Raw genomic sequence first — 19595 nt, 5'->3', positions numbered from 1 at the left:
GCAGAAAATCAACAAGGAAACAATGGCTTTGAATGACACACTGGACCAGATGGACTTAATATATATTATATAAATATATATATATTACATATTCATCCTAAAGCAGCAGAATATACATTCTTTTGAGTGCACATGGAACATTCTCCAGAACAGATCACATCCTGGGTCATAAATCAGGCCTCAACAAGTACAAAAAGACTGAGATCGTACCATGCATATTTTCAGACCACAACACTATGAAACTTGAAGTCAACCACAAGAAAAAATTTGGAAAGACCTCAAATACATAGAAGTTAAAGAACATCCTACTAAAGAATGAATGGGTTAACCAGGAAATTAAAAAATACATGGAAGCAAATGAAAATGAATACATGATAGCCCAGTACCTTTGGGATGCAGCAAAAGTGGTCCTAAGAGGGAAGTATGTAGCGATACAGGCCTATCTCAAGAAGCAAGAAGTCTCGGGACGCCTGGGTGGCTCAGTCAGTTAAGTGTCTGCCTTCGGCTCAGGTCATGATCTCAGGATCCTGGGACTGAGCCCCGCATCCGGCTCCCTGCTCAGTGGGGAGTCTGCTTCTCCCTCTCCTCCTGCCCCTCCCTCCCCTCTGCCCTGTTCCTGTGTTCTCTCTCTCTCAAATAAATAAATAAAATCTTTAAAAAAAAAAAAAGCAAGAAAAGTCTCAAATACACAACCACCTTACACCTAAAGGAGCTAGAAAAGGAACAGCAAATAGAGCCTAAAGTCAGCAGAAGGAGGGAAATAATAAAGATTAGAGCAGAAATAAATGATATAGAAACAAAAAAAGAAGTAAAACAGATCAATGAAACTAGGAGCTCATTCTTTGAAAGAATTCATAAAATTGATAAACCCCTGGCCAGACTTATAACAAAGAAAAGAGAAAGGATCCAAATAAATAAAATCATGAATGAAAGAGGAGAGATCACAACTAACACCACAGAAATACAAACAATTATAAGAGAATATTATGAAAAATTATATGCCAACAAATTAGGCAATCTGGAAGAAATAGATAAATTCCTAGAAACATATAAGCTACTAAAACTGAAACAGAAAGAAATAGAAAATTTGAACAAAAACCATAACCAGCAAAGAAATTGAACAAAAAATCTTCCAACAAACAAAAGTCTAGGCCCAGATGGCTTCCCAGGGAAATTCTACCAAACATTTAAACAAGAATTAATACCTATTTTCTTAAAGTGTTCCAAAAAATAGAAATGGAAGGGAAACTTCCAAACTCATTCCCCAAGGCCAGCATTACCTTGATTCCAAACCAGACAAAGACCCCACTAAAAAGAAGAATTACAGGCCAATATCCCTGATGAACATGGATGCAAAAATTCTCAATAAGATACTAGCAAATTGAATCCAACAGTACAGTAAAAGAATTATTGCCATAATCAAGTGGTATTTATTCCTGGGCTGCAAGGGTGGTTCAAGATTTTCAAATCAATCAACGTGATACACCACATTAATAAAAGAAAGGATAAGAACCACATGATCCTCTCAATAGATGCAGAAAAAGCATTTGACAAAATACAGTATCCATTCTTGATAAAAACCCTCAACAAAGTAGGGATAGAGGGAACATACCTCAACATCATAAAGACCTACAGCTAATAACATTCTCAATGGGGAGAAAACTGAGAGCTTTTCCTCTAAGGTCAGGAACAAGAACAAGGATGTCCACTCTAACCATTGTTATTTAATACAGTACTAGAAGTCCTAGCCTCAGCAATCAGACAACAAAAAGAAATAAGAGGCATCCAAAGCAGCAAGGAAGAAGTCAAACTTTAACTATTCGCAGAGGACAAGATAGTCTATGTAGAAAACCCAAAAGACTCCACCAAAAAATCGCTAGAACTCATAAATGAATTCAGCAAAGTTGCAGGGTACACAATCAACATAAAGGAATCTGTTGCATTTTCATAAACCTATAATGAAGCAGCAGAAAGAGAAATTAAGGGATGGATTCCATTTACAATTGTACCAAAAATCATAAGATACCCAGGAATAAACCTAACCAAAGAGGTAAAAGACCTGTACTCTAAAAACTATAGAACACTTATGAAAGAAACTGATGACACAAATAAATCAAAAAACATTCCATGCTCATGTATTGGAAGGACAAATACTGTTAAAATGTCTGTACTACCCAAAGCAATATACAAATTTAATGCACTCCCTATCAAAATACTACCAGCATTTTTCACAGAGCTAGAACAAATATTCCTAAAATGTGTGTGGAACCACAAAAGATCCCGAATAACAATCTTGAAAAAGAAAAGCAAAGCTGGCGGCATCACAATTCCGGACTTCCAGCTCTATTACAAAGCTGTCATCATCAAGACAGTATGGTACTGGCACAAAAACAGACACATAGATCAATGGAACAGAATAGAGACCCCAGAAAGGGACCCACAACTGTATGGTCAACTAATCTTCCACAAAGCAGGAAAGAACATTCAACGGAAAAAAGTCTCTTCAACAAATGGTGCCGGGAAACTGGACAGCAACATGCAGAAGAATGAAACTGGACTACTTTCTTACACTATAGACAAAAATAAATTCAAAATGGATGAAAACCCTAAATGTGAGACAGGAAATCATCAAAATCCTAGAGGAGAACACAGGCAGAAACCTCTTTGACCTCAGCCACAGCAACACATCTCCTGAGGCAAGGGAAACAAAAGCAAAAATGAACTGTTGGGACTTCATCAAGATGAAATGCATCTGCACAGCGAAGGAAACAATCAACAAAACTAAAAGGCATCCCACGGAACAGGAGAAGATATTTGCAAATGACATATCTGATACAGAGTCAGTATCCAAAGTCTATAAAGAACTTATCAAACTAATAGCCAAAAGACAAATAATCCAATTAAGAAATGGACAGAAGACATGAACAGACATTTTTCCAAAGACATCCAGATGGCCAACAGACACATGAAGGATGCTCAACATCACTCATCATCGGGGAAATACAAATCAAAACCACGATGAGCTACCACCTCACACCTGTCAGAATGGCTAAAATTAACAACCCAAGATGTTGGCGAGGATGTGGAGAAAGGGGAACCCTCATGCACTGTTGGTGGGAATGCAAACTGGTGCAGCCACTCTGGAAAACAATATGGAGATTCCTCTAAAAGTTAAAAATAGAACTACTCTGCCACCCAGAAATTGCACTACGAGGTATTTACCCAAAGGATACAAAAATACAGATTCAAAGGGGCACATGCTCCCCAATGTTTATAGCAGCATTACCAACAATAGCCAAATTAAGGAAGAGTCCAAATGTCCATTGACTGATGAATGGATAAAGAGGTGACGTACATATATACAATGGAATATTATTCAGCCATAAAAGGAATGAAATCTTGCCATTTGCAATGATGTGGATGGAGCTAGAGTATATTATGCTAAGCAAAATAAGCCAGAGAAAGACAGATACCATATGATTTCACTCATCTGTGAAATTTAAGAAAACAAAACAGATGAACATAGGTGAAGGGAAAAAAAAAGAGAGGGAGGCAAACCAGAAGAGACCCTTAACTATAGAGAACAAACAGGGTTGCTGGAGGGGAAGTAGGGAGGGATGGGCTAAATGGGTGATGGGGATTAAGGAGTGCACTTGTCATGAGCACTGGGTGATGTACGGAAGTGTTGAATCACTATATTGTACACCTGAAACTCATATTACATTGTAGGTTCACTAACTAGAATTTCAATAAAACGCACAGAAAATTTAATAAAATATGTTGGTACATTTAATTAAGTATACTATAAAAATAATAAGCATTTTACTATATTTGGCTTCCAAAGAATGTGAAACAAGTTGAAGGCAAGAATAACTTGGAAGATGGGCATAAAGTGTTACGAAATTGGTAAAGTTAGTGTCCTGTTTGGGAGGAGAAGAGACAAAAGACAGCTTTCAATTTTGTCAGGAAACTATTGTTAAATATGAACCATAAAAATCTGAGGATAGGGATGCCTGGGTGGCTCAGTCCATTAAGCATCTGCCTTCGGCTCAGGTCGTGATCCCAGGGTCCTGGGATCGAGCCCCGCGTCAGGCTCTTTGCTCAGCAGGGACCCTGCTTCTCCCTCTGCCTGCCGCTCCCCCGCTTGTGCTCTCTCTGTCTCTCTGACAAATAAATAAATAAATCTTTGAAAAAAAAATCTGAGGGTAGAATAGACATAAACCAGAAAAAAGTCCAATATATTAAATACTATATCATTATATTGTAACTGTATCAATAATTATGTATTTAAAAGGATTACACTGTGCTATTGAAAGATTAGAAAGAAAATAACAGATTGAATCTAAAACAAAATCCAGCTTTATCCTGTGCACAAGTAAATCTCCCTGTGGCCAACCCCCCCAGGCCACCCACATCCCCCCCTCCAGGGGCAACCCTGTTACCAGCTTCTCATATATTCTTTCGGGGATCTTACCTATTTTGGGGGGTGTGTGCACAAATGTATGTTTATGTACATGCACCAATATATATTTATGTACATGGATATGCGTGCTTTTTAAAATTTAAATAAACTTTTTATTTAAAAATAGTTTGAGGGCGCCTGGGTGGCTCAGTTGGTTAAAAATAGTTTGAGATTTACAGAAAAGTTGCAAAGGTAGTACAGAGGGTTTCCCCTATATTCCACACCAGTTTTTTTGCCCATATTTCTGGGAAGCTTAGATGTAAATTTAATGTTCAAGAACAGAACTCCTCTTACCTCAGTCCCTGAAGAACTACCCTCCTTTTTTCTCCAAGGTTTCTAATTCCTCTGTCTTAAAGAAAGTATCTTGGATTATATGTTGCTTTATTGCAAATTCCCTCAGCTTCTTTTGGAAGTAGTTTGTTTTTAAGTTACAAATGTTAAAAAATATTTCTGAAATACCATGATAGTGAAGTCAAATGTATTTTATCTTTAAAGAAAAACACGTGAACAAGCCACAATCACTAAATTAGATTAAAAAGAGAAACTCTTCCCTCTCCCCCCAAAACAAGTGGTTTTAAAGTATTTGTGTTGTAGCTACACATCATTCAAAGTGAAACTCTTCACTGCTTATAACTCATACCTAGCCATTAATAGTCTACAAAGCTCTGATGTTTAATTTTATAAAGTGTGTTACCCCAATCTTGATTTATACAATAGTAATTATAAAGATATTTTACATATTTATAGACTTTTCATGCAAAAAATGACTGATAATATTTTTTTTTGAAATAACACATAAGTGGACGTTCAATTTAAACAAAATTTTAAAAAATAATTATACTGGTAAATTGTTACACTTACGTTTTTCCATTCCATTCCACAATCTTTGAAAAGTTAAGGTAACTGTCTTCTCCAGTTAGAAAAACATAGTCTCCATCACTCGTCCCATTTTTCTGAAAATAAGTGAATATGATCATTTTAAGAAACCGTGATTGTTAATTTTATGTGTCAACTTGGTAGACTATGGTGCCCAGTCATTTGGTCAAACACTAGTCTTAATGTTGCTGTATTTTGTAGATATGATTAACACTTACAATCAATTGACTTTAAGTAAATTACCACTGATAATGTGGGTGGACTCATCCAATCAGTTGAAGGTTTTAAAAACAAAATCTGAGGTTTGCTGAACAAAAAGGAATTCTCAATTCTGCAATACAGAAATCCTGCCTGAGTTTCTAGCCCACCAGCCTATCTTACGGATTTCAGGCTGGCCACGTGCTGCCTCCACCACTGCATAAGCCAATTCCTTAATATGTATAAATCTCTCAGATAGATACTACAGATATAGATATAGATATAGATATAGATATAGATATAGATATAGATATAGATATAGATATAGATATAGATATGGATCTCCCACTGATTCTGTTTTTCCGGAGAACCCTAACTGATACAGTAACTGAGAAACTTAAGCTTCGCGAAACTATCCTAGTTGGGCACTGTAAAGAATACAGTGACTATTTGACTAAATACCCTATTAACCATATTATTACTTAAAAAGTAGGAGCCCAATTAAACAATGGACAAAGGATTTGACATCTCTCCAAAGAAAATATGCAAATGGCCAACAGGTACGGGAAAAGGTGCTCAACATCATCAGTCTTCAGAGAAATGCAAATTAAAGCCACAGTACTATTTCATACCCACCAGGATGGTGATAAAAGAAAAAAAAAGGAAAATGGGTGCCTGGGTGGTGCAGTCGGTTAATTGTCCAACTCTTGGTTTCGGCTCAGGTCGTCATCTCAGGGCCGTGAGATCGAGCCCTGAGTCAGGCTCCGCACTCAATGGGGAGTCTGCTTGAGATTCTCTCCCTCTCCCTCTGCCCCTCCCATTCGTGCTCGCTCTCTAAAACAAATATTTTTAAAAGGGGGGGAAATAACAAGCATTGGTGAGGATCTGGAGAAATTGGAGCCTTCATACACTGTTGGTGAGAATGGAAAATGGTGCAGCTGCTGTGGAAAACTATGGTGGTTCCTCAAAAAGTCAAACAGAATTGCCATATGACCCCAAATTCCACTCCTCTCTTTATACCCAGGAGAATTCCATTCCAAGGTATATAGCCAATGTCCGTATAAAAACCTGTACACAAATGTTCAGAGCAGCATTATTCATAATAGCCAAAAAGTAGAAACAACCCACACATCTACCAACTGATGAACAGATAAAGTATGGTCTCTCCATACAATAGACTATGTCAGCCCTAAAATGAATAAAGTGCTGATACATGCTACAACCTGGATGAACCTGGTAGACATTATGCTAAATAAAAGAAGTCAGACACAAAGGTCATATATTGTATGATTCCATTTACAGAAATGTCCATCTTGCATATGAATGTTCAACTGCCAGAGATGGGTCCAACTCAGAGGTGGTACCTCTTGGCCCCCATTTGTAGAGTGGGCACGTATGCTGAGGTTTTTTTTTTTAATAAAGATTTTATTTATTTATTTGACAGAGAGAGAGAGAGAGAGAGAGAGTGAGAGAGAGAACACAAGCAGGGGGAGTGGGAGAGAGAAGCAGGCTTCCTGCCAAGCAGAGAGCCCTATGCAGGGCTCAATTCCAGGACCCTGAGACCATGACCTGAGCCAAAGGCAGATGTTTAATGACTGAGCCACCCAGGTGCCCCTGTATGCTGAGTTCTTTAATATATTTTTTGCCTAAAGAAGCCAAGCTCCATTCCCAAACGCCCTTCCTCTCTGGCTCTGAGGAAGCTCCCACACAGAGTGCTGACTCTTCTCCTCTCTCAGCCTGGGCCAGCCTGGCCTCTCCTCCCCGGCACCAGAGGTCCCAGCACCGCAAAGGGGCTGGAGAGAGTTGGGCAGGTATGTGGGGGGATTACTTACGTTCTGTTTCAAACAAAAAGCATAATCTTACTTTTCTTTACAAAAGCAAAAAGAAAACCAAAAGACACAAACCTTTTAACCATTAAAAAATTTCTATAGATTCACAGGCAAATTCATAGAGACAGAAAGTAGGTTAGTGGAAGGGGAGAAATGGAAGTGACTACTGAGTATGTGGCTTTTTTGGGGAGGATGATGAAAATGTTCTAAAATTACACAGTGGTGGTGGTTGCACAACCTTGTGAATATACTAAAAACCGCTGACTTGTACATTTTAAAATGGTGAATTTTATGATAAGTGAATTATAGCTTAATAACAAAAAATAAGAAAGCGTAAGTCCAAGGCCAGGACACTATTATACATTAGCTGCAACAGAAGAAAGTGGTATTAATATAGTCCCATTTTCAAGTAAGCTTTCTTCACCTGTACATTCTCTCCAAGTTACACTTCTTCTTTTTTTTTTTTTTATATTTTATTTACTCATTAGACAGAGAGAGAGAGCACAAGCAGGGAGAGCAGCAGAGGGAGAGGGAGAAGCAGACCCCCCAATGAGCAGGGAGCCCGATGTGGGGCTTGATCCCAGGACCCTGGGATCATCACCTGAGCTGAAGGCAGATGCTTAACCGACTGAGCCACCCAGGTGCCCCACCAAGTTACACTTCTTAAGGGCACATGCAGACAACCTCTATCCTTACAAATTCTTTATCTGAAGATAGAGCTTTTTGATTTCTGGGAAATAGCATGGGTACTAGTTCCTCTATAATAATAAAGTAATATGAGCTAACAATTATTGAGTATTTATAATATTCCTGGTACTGCTCTAAAATTGTAGTATGGATTATCTCATGAAATCCTCATCACTATCACATAAGACAGCGTGGTAGACAGAATAAAGGCCCTCCAAATATGTCCACATTCTAATCCCCAGAACCTGTGAATCTGTTGTCTAATATAGTAAGAGGGACTTTGTGGATGTGATTAAGTTAAGGATCTTGAGATGGGGAAATTATCCTGGATTACCTGGGTGGATCCAATGCAATCACAGAGGTTCTTACAAAGAGAGGCAGGAGGGCCAGGTCAGAGTAGTAATGGTGATGACAAGCAGAGGTCAGCTGGAAAGACTGAGAGTGAAGATGATTCCCTGTTGGGAAATGAAGCCTGCTTCCAGAAGCTGTAAAAGTCAAGGAGGTGGATTTCCCCTTAGAGCCTCCAAAGGAACACAGCCCTGACCACACCCTGCTTTTAGGACTATGGACATCTGGAACTGTAAGATAATAAATCCGTGTTGTTTTAAGCCCCTACGTTTATGGCCATTTGTTATAGCAGCAATGGGAAACAAATACAGACAAGCACTCTTTCACCCTCATTCTATAGATGACAAATCTGAAACAAAGTGAAGTCAAATAACTTGCCCAGATCACTCAACCAGCCAGTGGTGGAGCTAGGACTGAAGCCCAGCTATGTAACCCCACACTCCACGGGCTGATGTGCTGACCAGGCTGCAGTACTCATTCATCTACTAGCGAGCACTTACTGAATGCCTACCATGTGTCTAGCACTGGAAATCAGTGAACAAAACTACGGCCTTCATGGTGCGTCCATTCTAATACTATTATTATAATTGTTTTCATTCTTTTCAATGCTTATCATGTGACAGGCACTTTGTAGATAAGCTAAGAAGAAGACAATAACCAAAGACTGTTCTATTTCCATTGCTTTAAGCGATCTTTAGAGGTCTGTCACAGATACCTTCTTGCGTATTAACACAGATGCATTTTGGTGATGCACAGGACTTGTGTTCTGCTTTATTTTGAAAAAATAAATAAATAAAATAGGTTTTTCTTTTGATTATAGAAGTAATACATTTTTTCTGATTATAAAAGTAACAAAATCTCATTAGAAAATCCAGAATGATGTATAAAAAAAGTGCCCAGGGGCACCTGGGTGGCTCAGTCAGTTATGCGTCTGCCTTCAGCTCCGGTCATGAGGGATCGAGCCCCGCATTAGGCTCCCTGCTCAATGGGAGTCTGCTTCTCCCTCTGCCGGCAACCTCCCACCCTCCACTCGTGCTCTCTCTCTTTATAATTAAATAAAATCTAAAATCTTTTTTTTTATAAAGTGCCCATTATTCATCATTCTCTTAACCATGGGAACTTTGGTCTGTTTCTTTTCAGTTTCTTTTCTATACAAGATTTGCTTATTGAACTAAGATAAATTATATATGTGTAATATATACACATAATTTTTATACATATATGTAATTGTGCATATATATATTTATACACACACACACAATTTTTTACTTAACATATTTCCCATGTTACCAAAAGTTCTTCATAGGTGTAATTTAATGACTCTACAACATTATGTAGAAATAATTAATTATTCTCTTATTATTAGATATTTAATTTTGCATTTTTTTTGCTACTACAAATAATGTTGTATGAATATCTTAATGCCTAAAAGCGTTGTCAGTACTTTTGTTTTCTACACAGACGCACAAAAGTAAAATCACTAGAGAAAAGGACACCAACATGTTTAAGCCTTTTGATACATATTATCAAGTTGCTCAAGGTTGCCCAGCAGGAAAGTGGAGGAAATTGCAGGGTACATCAGTTTACATTCCCCAAGTTACTTTTGTTAAGCTCTGCTAATTAGATGAACCAAAAAAGAAAAAGGTTTCTTATCTCTTTTTGCATTTCTATATTCCCGGAGTTTGAACCCTTTTCTCATATCATTCAGCTCTTTGCCTTAAAAAACATTCATACCCTTTGTGAATTCTCATGTGTTCTGCCTACTTTGGTTCTTCGTTCCGTCACTTAACATTATTTCGCCAACTGTGTCAATATATCAACTTGGTCCACATACATAATGGTCATGTCATGTTCCCCACATGAAGCTTCACGTGACTTTAAGATATGAGAAAGAACTCTTTAGGAGCAGCAACGTGAACACTACACCAACTTAGAGAAAATTCAAATACTCTTCGTAAAAAATGCTGAACCACCAATTTTAAAAATGAATGGATGCTATTTCCTAAAGTCCTCCACTTAACTCAGACATGGGCTCAGCAAAGTAGAGAAGCATTTAAATGTTTCACAGTGATTCACAAAGGGTTCTCCCCAGCCGTTTTCTGCCCAAGAGTCAGACATTGCATGTGCATGCTTCCCTGTCTCTTGCTAGAACCTCCTTGAGGACAGGCAGGAATCAAGAGGTTTTATGTCAGGATGGCAGGGATGTGTGTGGGATACAAGGAACATATTACTGCAGGAGATGGAGAGGGGCCCTGAGCTAGGACCACCACAGTCCTGTCGCTACTGTAACCTAAGCATGATCCCCACCCCCGCCCCCGAAGGACGGGCTGGACTGGCTGATCTCTCAAAGACGCTGGCACTCTAACACCAAGGAGAACAGAGGCGCCCTAAAATCCGTGGGTAAAAATATGCTGATTGGCCCTGCAAAATGCAAATGTGAGCATCTGATATTTAACCAGGTCCCTTCTTCTCAGAAGTTCTGTGCCAATATTCTACATTCACTCCTCCTGTTCGTTCTCACACCCTGTCCCTCCCCATTAATTGTTTGGCTGTTTCATCACTAGAGTCTTTGAAGGAAAAGTGCTCAGTGGCATTCGCCAAGATTTCTCTCTTCATCATGTGTCGCGGAGCAGGTGGGGCAGGCATGCAAGCCTGGTGCATCCGAGGGGAATGCTCGCACAAGACCACCAGGATTCAGGAAAGATTTTCGGCCAGGCTCGGGCGGGGGCAGAGGAGTGGGTGCCGAGGGAGGTGTGCCCCCTGCACAGCCTGTCCCAGTCTTCGAATGAATGGCGGCTCAAGTGTGAACTTTTGTGCTATTGGCTAAAGAATCAGTATTTGACCAGAGCAGATGACAAATTGACCAGAAACACTCCTTTTAACCAACAACACCACAGGGAGTTTATTTGGGTCCCAAATGGAAAGATATACCAGTCATTCATACGAATTCAGGGTACTCTCTGGAGCCAGTCATGGGGAGAAAGAATGGCGGCTCTTGAAATGTGTACTGCGATTTATAGTTTGCAAAGCATTTTATGGACTTCTCACTTAGCCTTGCAAAACAGCTTTGGAAGCCTCAAGTCACACATGATGAAACCGAGGTTCAGAAATAGCCCCACAGTTATCAAGTGAAAAAGTCAGAACGTAAATCCAGGCTCTCTGTTTCCAGGTCTTATGCTCTATTCCTGGCTGTGGGAAATCCACTCAACATACTAATCTAACTAAGCAATGGCACAGGGCTTTTTACTAGTGGGGCCCTGTGGAGATACAGCGGTGTCTGCAAGGAGTGGTAAAGGGCAAGGACAGAGAAAGGAAGAAAGAAGTAAATAAATACATAAAACAACACATCCTTGCCTGGGGAAAGCAAAAATGCCAATTTCTTAACCAGTCCATAAATGTGGGTTACATTTTAAAAAGATATAAAAGGATCTTAGTTATAAGTCTGATGAAGTCAATGATGTAAAAACAAAAAAAGCAGACTATACAAGGAAGTTACCTGAAAAATACTGAGGTCTTAGGAACAGGATCTACTTGGCAGGTGGATGGAAGCCACCGGGACCCAAAGGGCCTTAAGGAAAACTTTGTTGGGCGACCTGGGTGGCTCAGTCAGCTAAGTGTCTGATTCTTGATTTTGGCTCAGGTCGTGATCTCGGAGTCGTGAGATCTGAGCCAAGTCGCGCTCTGTGCTGGGCGTGGAGCCTGCTTGAGATTCTCTCTCCCTCTCCCTCTGCCCCTCCCCCCTCTAATAAATATACATTATATAACATAATATAATAAATATAATTTTTTTAAAAAAGCTTTGTTGTCTTTCTCTTAGAAGTTCTGAAATTTTTTCGAGAAGGGAGGTCTAGTCACAGTTTAACAAGAAATCAGTGCTTCCTCTGGTCTTGTGGAACCTGGGTTCCAATCAGATGGGATTTTCTCGGGAGCATCTATCAAGTCTACCCCCCCAGAATGAAGGATTCAGGGTCAGCCCAGCCCTATTCCTAGGAGCCCCCACCTCTTGCATATATCATGTTAAAAACTTTTTTACTGTTTTGTTTGGATGGTGTCCAAGTTTTGTATACCCTTGAAGGCACAAATGTATACCATTTGCCATAGACACAGAGGAACATGCTAGGAGATGACAGGATAAGGGTGAGATTCTTGAGTAGTGACAACCAGAGAATAACTACAAACTTAAAGATGAAGAAATTCATCACAATCTCAGACTCCACCTTTCATCTAACACTTTCTTTTGAGTTTTTGTCATTACCCACATCTCACTCCATTTTACACAGGTTTCTGGTTTTTATTTTTGTTGGTTTTTTTGGTGGGGGAAGACGGATTTTTAAAATTCCTTTTAACTTTAATGCATTTGAAACTCAGGCAGCAATAACATTTGCTTTGAATAATAATTACCTGAAGGCTGAAATTTATGTCAAGCCAAAGTGAATAAAATCTGCAAGGAACCACACAAAATTCCACTTACAAGCATAAGAAATCACAGATGAGCGACACAGAGTTTCAAATCAACCAGTCTCTTTGGTGAATGACATGTCTGAAAGCGTAACATGTAGCTACCACCCCTAATGGATTACATGTTCCTATTTAGTTTCCTACTTGTCTCTGTCAGGCTGATGCATGGGCTCAGTGGAGACTTGGCCTTGATCACTGACTTTATGACACTTTGAAAGATCGCATCTGATTAATGGCACAGTCACACTCTGTATTTCTCATAGCTGCTCTCATTCAAAGTCAGTGCAAGTAGCATGTTGAAATTGTGGGAGAAGGATTTTTTTTCCTAAAAACTAAAACACTTTCTTATTTTTCACAAGCTCTACAAGACATCTAGAATTCCAGGCAATTTTGGTCTTCTGGAAGAAACCTGAACTGAAGATGAAATCTGGCTTGGAGTGCCCCCCCCTCCGCACCTCCCCCTCACCCCAGTCAGATGAATAAAGAGGTTCTGAAAAGAAAAGTCAACTTACCCCATAGTACAGGCCAAAATAGGGAGAGATCTCTGGCTTGAAAATGTTGATGAGGGACAAGAGCTCATCTTTGTAGCCCCAGAGCAGTTCGTCCACGGTGTGGGTCACAAAGAGCGTCTGCTGATAGGCCTTCAACAGGGCCTCGATGAGCTCCCGGAGGAAGCGGAACTGGGCCCATTCCATGGCAGTCTGAGAAGGACAGGCAAGTTCAGGTAGAATCCCCGCCCCTCTCTCCTCCTGCCCCTTTGGCAAAGAGGCTTAAAAGTAAATGTTAAGACTGAATAGCTGCAAAATCAGCCAGAAAGATCCTCCCTGGATGCGTGTGCAAGAACAAGACTCTTCAGTTGTTTTCCTTTCTCAGTATTATATATTGTAAGTTTGAGCTTAGCATTCCCATCTGCAGCTAGTTCTTGAGTTCTCTCCACACTGCCAATGGAACGAGAAAAACTCTTGTAAATACACTGGCATCTTTAGCCACAAGGTGACGCCACGGCCCCTGTGATCCAAGCCAGAGGCTGGCCCCTCACTTTAAACCCTGCAGGAGGGGGCACCTGGGTGGCTCAGTTGTTAGGCGTCTGCCTTCGGCTCAGGTCATGATCCCAGGGTCTTGGGATCGAGCCCCACATCGGGCTCCCTGCTCCGCGGGAAGCCTGCTTCTCCCTCTCCCACTCCCCCTGCTTTCCTTCTCTCGCTGTGTCTCTCTCTGTCAAATAAATAAATAAGAAACCTATCTAACGGTGTCATAGACTTTAAAAAAACAAAAACAAAAAACCTGCAGGCGTAGGCAGCAGGGCAAGGTCAAATCTAGGATCTAGTAATTTCTAAGTTCTGGGTCCACCATTGAGTGTCCAGCTCATGTGTCGTCGTAGAATGGGAGCCTCAGAGGGGGTTGCTGTAGGTGAATAGGAAAGTTTTCTGGGTCTCCTGCATCTTTCTTAGATGGGATTGTCATAACTGAGCCCAGTGAAATCCTGCTAGGCTGTAATCAGCACCCAGTCTCTGCTACTTATTAAGGGGGGTGAAAGTCAGTCTATATTTTGAGAATTAAAAAACCTAAGGTCGAAATCTAGACTAAGAAGTGGTATGCAAATTCTTTTGCTGGGACCTTCTGAACCAAAACAAGGGGCACATAAATCTTTAAAAAGTTATTCGCTATCCACCCCCACCCCCTCAAAAAAATACTAGGGACATACTTATTTGCACAAGAGCTGATCCTGAACACACAGCAAGAAACTGTGTGTGTGGGGGGGAAGAATCCTAAAATTTGCATTACGTCACCATTTGAAAAGATCTTATCTTTGAACCATTGAAAACATCTTTAAAAAGATAATGTCACCATTTGAAAAATCTCAGAAAAAAGTCTCAGATGAACTCTAAGGAAGGGAAGTGTAAACATATATTTCTATTTTTATATACGTATATATATATATTTTTTAAAGATTTTATTTATTTATCTGACAGAGAGAGAGATAGCGAGAGCAGGAACACAAGCAGGGGGAGTGGAAGAGGGAGAAGCAGGCTTCCCGCCAAGCAGGGAGCCCGATGTGGGACTCGATCCCAGGACCCTGGGATCATGACCTGAGCCGAAGGCAGACGCTTAACGACTGAGCCACCCAGGCGCCCTATATACGTATATTTTTAACATAATAACTCCTAAATGTAAAAACGTAATAGCCTTAACTTAGCTTTTTCTTTTCTTCTAAAATCCACAATAATGATACTAAAAATGCCTACTTACCACCGCAGGAATATTTAATGTTCTAATTAAGTCAACTTTAGGGTCTCCAACAGATTGATTTCGTTCAAAAACATAGGCCTCTTTCCTAACAGCAGATACTGTCGTTCCATTATCTCCAAATTGAATATCTGCTTTGTTTCTGAGTTCCCTAAAAGAAAGAAAAGGATTCTGTTTGAAATTGGTACCACTTTAAAAAGCAATACTTCACCTTTCTTTTAGCATCAAAGTTATTTCCAATACAACATTCCACTATAAGCATTAACGAGAGAGCCTACAGATACCGACCTCCTAAACACCTGAGACTAAAGTAGAATGTGGGAAGGAAATAAGGCCTTGGATAGTCTTCTCAAAACACTGTCCTTTTCATCCTTTTCCCCTACAACAGAGGAAACGATGGCCCAGGGTTACCCTGACCAAGAAATGAAAGCCAGTGAACTCTCTCTTGTGTTACAGTTTGCTCCTGAAAAATTTTCAAACTCTTCAGTTCACAGATTCAGTCTGAATTTCAACTTATTTTCCAAAGTCTTTTTATTTCTAGCGTGACTTCAGCTGAAAATTCATTTAACAAAATAAATGCCCAAGGCTTAGTAAATTAGAGGAGTTTGCTCCTGGTTTTTGTAATATAGCTCAGTTTGGTTCAGGTTCATGCCCCCCATGAAGTATTAAGTTCACAGAAAGTGCCTGGAGCCAGGGCCTCATTAGGGTTGGGGGGGCACTCGCCTTGAGTGCAAAATATCAGAGGTGCCAGAACACTCTGGAATGAAGGCATATCATATTGCAATGCGTTTTTTAAGGTCAAAACTAATGCAAAAACATTCACGATGAACAAAATATCAAAATTCTAAATAAACACAGGATCTGATAGTTGGTTCATCCAATGGTTTGCACTAGGGCTGGCCCTGCTTGGTCCATAGTCGATGTTCACTAAATTCCAGCGTCTACTGCTTCTCTCTCTCCCTCTGCTCCTTGCCTTGTCTTCTTCCTATTCTGTCTAGGGCTGAGCTGTCTGACCCGGGAGCCACATGTCTACTAAGCCCTTGAACTGTGACTAATCGGAACTGAGATGTGTTGTGACGGTAAAAGACACACCAGATTTCAAAAACAGCACAAAAAAAGGAGTGTAAAATATCTCCTTAAATTTTTATGTTGATTACCTGCTTTTAAATTATACAACTTTAAATACAATAGGTAAAATAAAAAAATATTATTCATATTAATTGCACCTGTTTCTTTTTGCTTTGTTTCCAGATGTGGCTATTGGAAAAATCTTAAATTACGTATGTGGTTCACATTATATTTCTATTGGACAGAGCTAATCAATAAGAGTTTATAATTCTGACAAAGCTACAAGGGCTACCCCCCCCTTCCCAGGATTTTCCTGACCACAGCCACACCCCTGAACACCTATGGAGGGGGCTGTCGGTACCATGTTTTTGGCACTAAACTGCATAGTGACATCATTTAGATTGTGAAGGAATTATCTTAATACCTCAGGTAGACTGCAGGCAAGCTAATGAAACCTCAATTTCCCGAACTTAAAATAAAAATAGACAAGCAAATAACAAACGTATATACAGAGATGCATCAAAATAGGTGTCTTTGCTCTTTATCTAAGCACCAAGCTATGCACAATAAATAAATATCTGAGCCTGCATGGCTCCTCAAAGGATTTAACCACACAATTTTATCTGATTTCATTTAGTCCTTACGGCAAGGCTATGGCCCAGATGGAGGTGAGAGTGTTTGCCCCACTGTGTTACAGATGGGGACACAGGGCACAGATGGGCATTAGAGGAGTCAGACCTGGCCTCCCTTAAGAGGTGCTTAATAAATATCTGCAGGGGGACGCCTGGGTGGCTCAGTCGTTAAGCATCTGCCTTCGACTCAGGTCATGATCCCAGGGTCCTGGGATCGAGCCCCTCATCGGGCTCCCTGCTCTGCGGGAAGCCTGCTTCTCCCTCTCCCACTCCCCCTGCTTGTGTTCCCTCTCTCGCTGTCTCTTTCTGTGAAATAAATAAATAAAAATCTAAAAAAAAACTCTATTAAAAAAATTTAAAAATAAATTAAAAAAATAAATTATCTGCAGGATGAAACCCCTGAATGCCTCTAACAAATGCCAAATAGGAGAGAGAGAAAACTTACACACACTTCCAGTGACGAGGAATCAGTACAAAACTGGACAGAGGCTCTACGTAGCATCAAATGCTCGTGCGGTCGGTCAGCAGACTCTGCTGTCTGATGCCCACTCATTTCCTTTCTGCTCAGAGCCCTGTTCTCCTTCCTCTCCTGCACTGGGCAGTGGTGAGGGACCCAAGCTCGACCAGTTCACTCCCTTGGCTTCTGTTCCTGAGCACACAGCCTCAAGATGGAAAACCCAGTAGAAAGACGGCTTCCTCCAGCAGGGGTGCATACGGCATGCGAGGACCCGTGCACCCCTGTGACCTGGACCTAGAAAGTTGCCCCGGATCCTGCCCCTGTCTTCCCAACTGCCCCAGCTGCCCCTTGGAGTCTGTAACCCACTTTATAGCCTTCAAATAATTCCCCTTTTTATTTAAATTAGCCAGAGATGGTCTGTCTTGCTTGCCACCGAAGACCCATATATAGAAACCACAACCCGGTCTTTTGATAGATGAGAAGATGGAGATTCACATAAAGTAGGAGCCCCAGACTCACCAGCAAGTGTCAGGACCAGGTTTGGAACCCTGGTCACCTGACTCCATATCCAAGGTTTTCCTTGACTCTGCACATAAGTGAATGCAAAGTGATTTGTTAGAACTGGAGAAGAGGACCTCAGCCAAGGCTTCTGCCTACAGAGAGGGGCACCCCTCCGCCACTGGCTTGTCCCAGAGCCTCCTGCAGGGAAGGTGAGGGGGACAGCCTTCTCTAGGTGTAGCTCCTTGTACTTGTGGCCCAGGACCCCACAGTGGCCTGGGCTGAGCACTAAGGAACTAGAAATAGAAAAAGTGACCCCAGGGTGAACACACCAACTTGCACTCAGAGAAAGCCGGGCCAAGGAGCCAAGAGCTGGGACACCCGCCCCCCCACCCCGGTGCAGAAGCCCAGGGATGAACTCTGCCAAGTTTCCAGACTAATGATGAAAACTGATAACCTCGCTAAGGCTTTTAACATTTTTTTCACTGAACCTAGATGTCACGAACCTAGAGGCTGGAATAATTCCAAGCCTGGGGGCTGCTTCATTTATGTTTGTTTATATTTACTGACTCTGAAGATGGCTCTTTAAATTTTTCTTTATTGTTTACCCTGCAAGAACCTAACATTTTAAAGGGAAATTGAGCATGGAGTTTCCAATCACTTTAAGCCCTTGGTAACTTGACTTGGTTTCTCAACAAATTTCAGAAGTTAAAAGCCAAGGATTCCCAAACCACAGAAATACTTAATTCCCTTGGCAGGCATGAGGGGACTATGTCAGGTCACTCACAGCTAACCACATGACTTCCTGCAGCCACCAGCCACCCTAAGACATGACTGACATATGGCCTGTGTTCTAACTGAAGGAAGATAGTGTTACTGGCTGTCAGAAGGGGCCTCCCCTCCTCAGAGGCCAAGGGGAGGGAGGGTGAGGGGCCTCCCTCTTGGAACAGCAACTGATGGAGGAAACCCAGAATGTTTCCCCTCCCAAGCCTCGTAGCAGCTGGAACTGCAGGGAGGCCACCGGGGAAGGAGAGGGATTTTAATAATAATACCAACAAGTCTGGTTACCCAAACCTCCCCCACAGCTTCTCAAGAGTAGTCAACCAGAAGCAGGGTGGTCTCCTGGGGAACAGCAGACTGAGAGCAAGAAGTGAGCCATTTCTGCTCTACACATCCAGCAACACTAAAGAAACTTCCAGAAAGAGACACAAGAGTTAAAAAAAAAAAAAAGGCAAAGCAAATCTTATGCCTAGACAATTAATTAAGGAACTGTAGTTGAAGTGCCTGGTACTTAGTAGATGCTAATAAATCTTACTGATGTTCAAGGCCCCAGGACATCACAGGCTCAGATTATGGTTTACTGTTTTGTTTTTTATTTATTTATTTATTATTATTATTATTTTTTAAGATTTTATTTATTTATTTGAGAGAGAGAATGAGAGACAGAGAGCACGAGAGGGAAGAGGGCCAGAGGGAGAAGCAGACCCCCCGCTGAGCAGGGAGCCCGATGTGGGACTCGATCCCGGGACTCCAGGATCATGACCCCAGCCGAAGGCAGTCGCTCAACCAACTGAGCCACCCAGGCGCCCCTGTTTTGTTTTTTAAAGATTTCATTTATTTCACAGAGAGAGAGAAAGTACAAGCAGGGGGGAGCGGCAGAGGGAGAGAGAGAAGCAGAGCCTGATGCGGGGCTCGTTCCCAGGACCCTGGGATCATGACCTGAGCTGAAGGCAGACGCTTAACTGACTGAGCCACCCAGGCGCCCCTGGCTTACTGTTTTTCAATCACAGTGATGGCCCTAGACATTAATAAAAGGTTGAGTTATACACCATGAA

General features: G+C 41.1%; 1 protein-coding gene across 1 annotated transcript in view; it reads right to left on the bottom strand.

Annotated features, from left to right (window-relative positions):
* Positions 1 to 19595, bottom strand: part of SCARB2 (scavenger receptor class B member 2) — an 80684-nt gene that overhangs the window by 29931 nt on the left and 31158 nt on the right. Inside the window, exons 3-5 of the mRNA XM_035004763.1 lie at positions 15109 to 15256; positions 13371 to 13559; positions 5324 to 5415 (exon numbers count right to left, since the gene is read on the bottom strand). Coding sequence (XP_034860654.1) covers positions 5324 to 5415; positions 13371 to 13559; positions 15109 to 15256 — 429 coding nt within the window. The remainder of the gene's footprint in view (positions 1 to 5323; positions 5416 to 13370; positions 13560 to 15108; positions 15257 to 19595) is intronic.

This window comes from Mirounga leonina, unplaced genomic scaffold, assembly GCF_011800145.1.
Source record: "Mirounga leonina isolate KUSES-001 unplaced genomic scaffold, KU_Mleo_1.0 Mir_129, whole genome shotgun sequence".
Taxonomy (NCBI): domain Eukaryota; kingdom Metazoa; phylum Chordata; class Mammalia; order Carnivora; family Phocidae; genus Mirounga; species Mirounga leonina.
The sequence above is the reverse complement of the archived record's forward strand: the minus strand, read 5'-3'. Positions and strand labels throughout refer to the sequence as shown.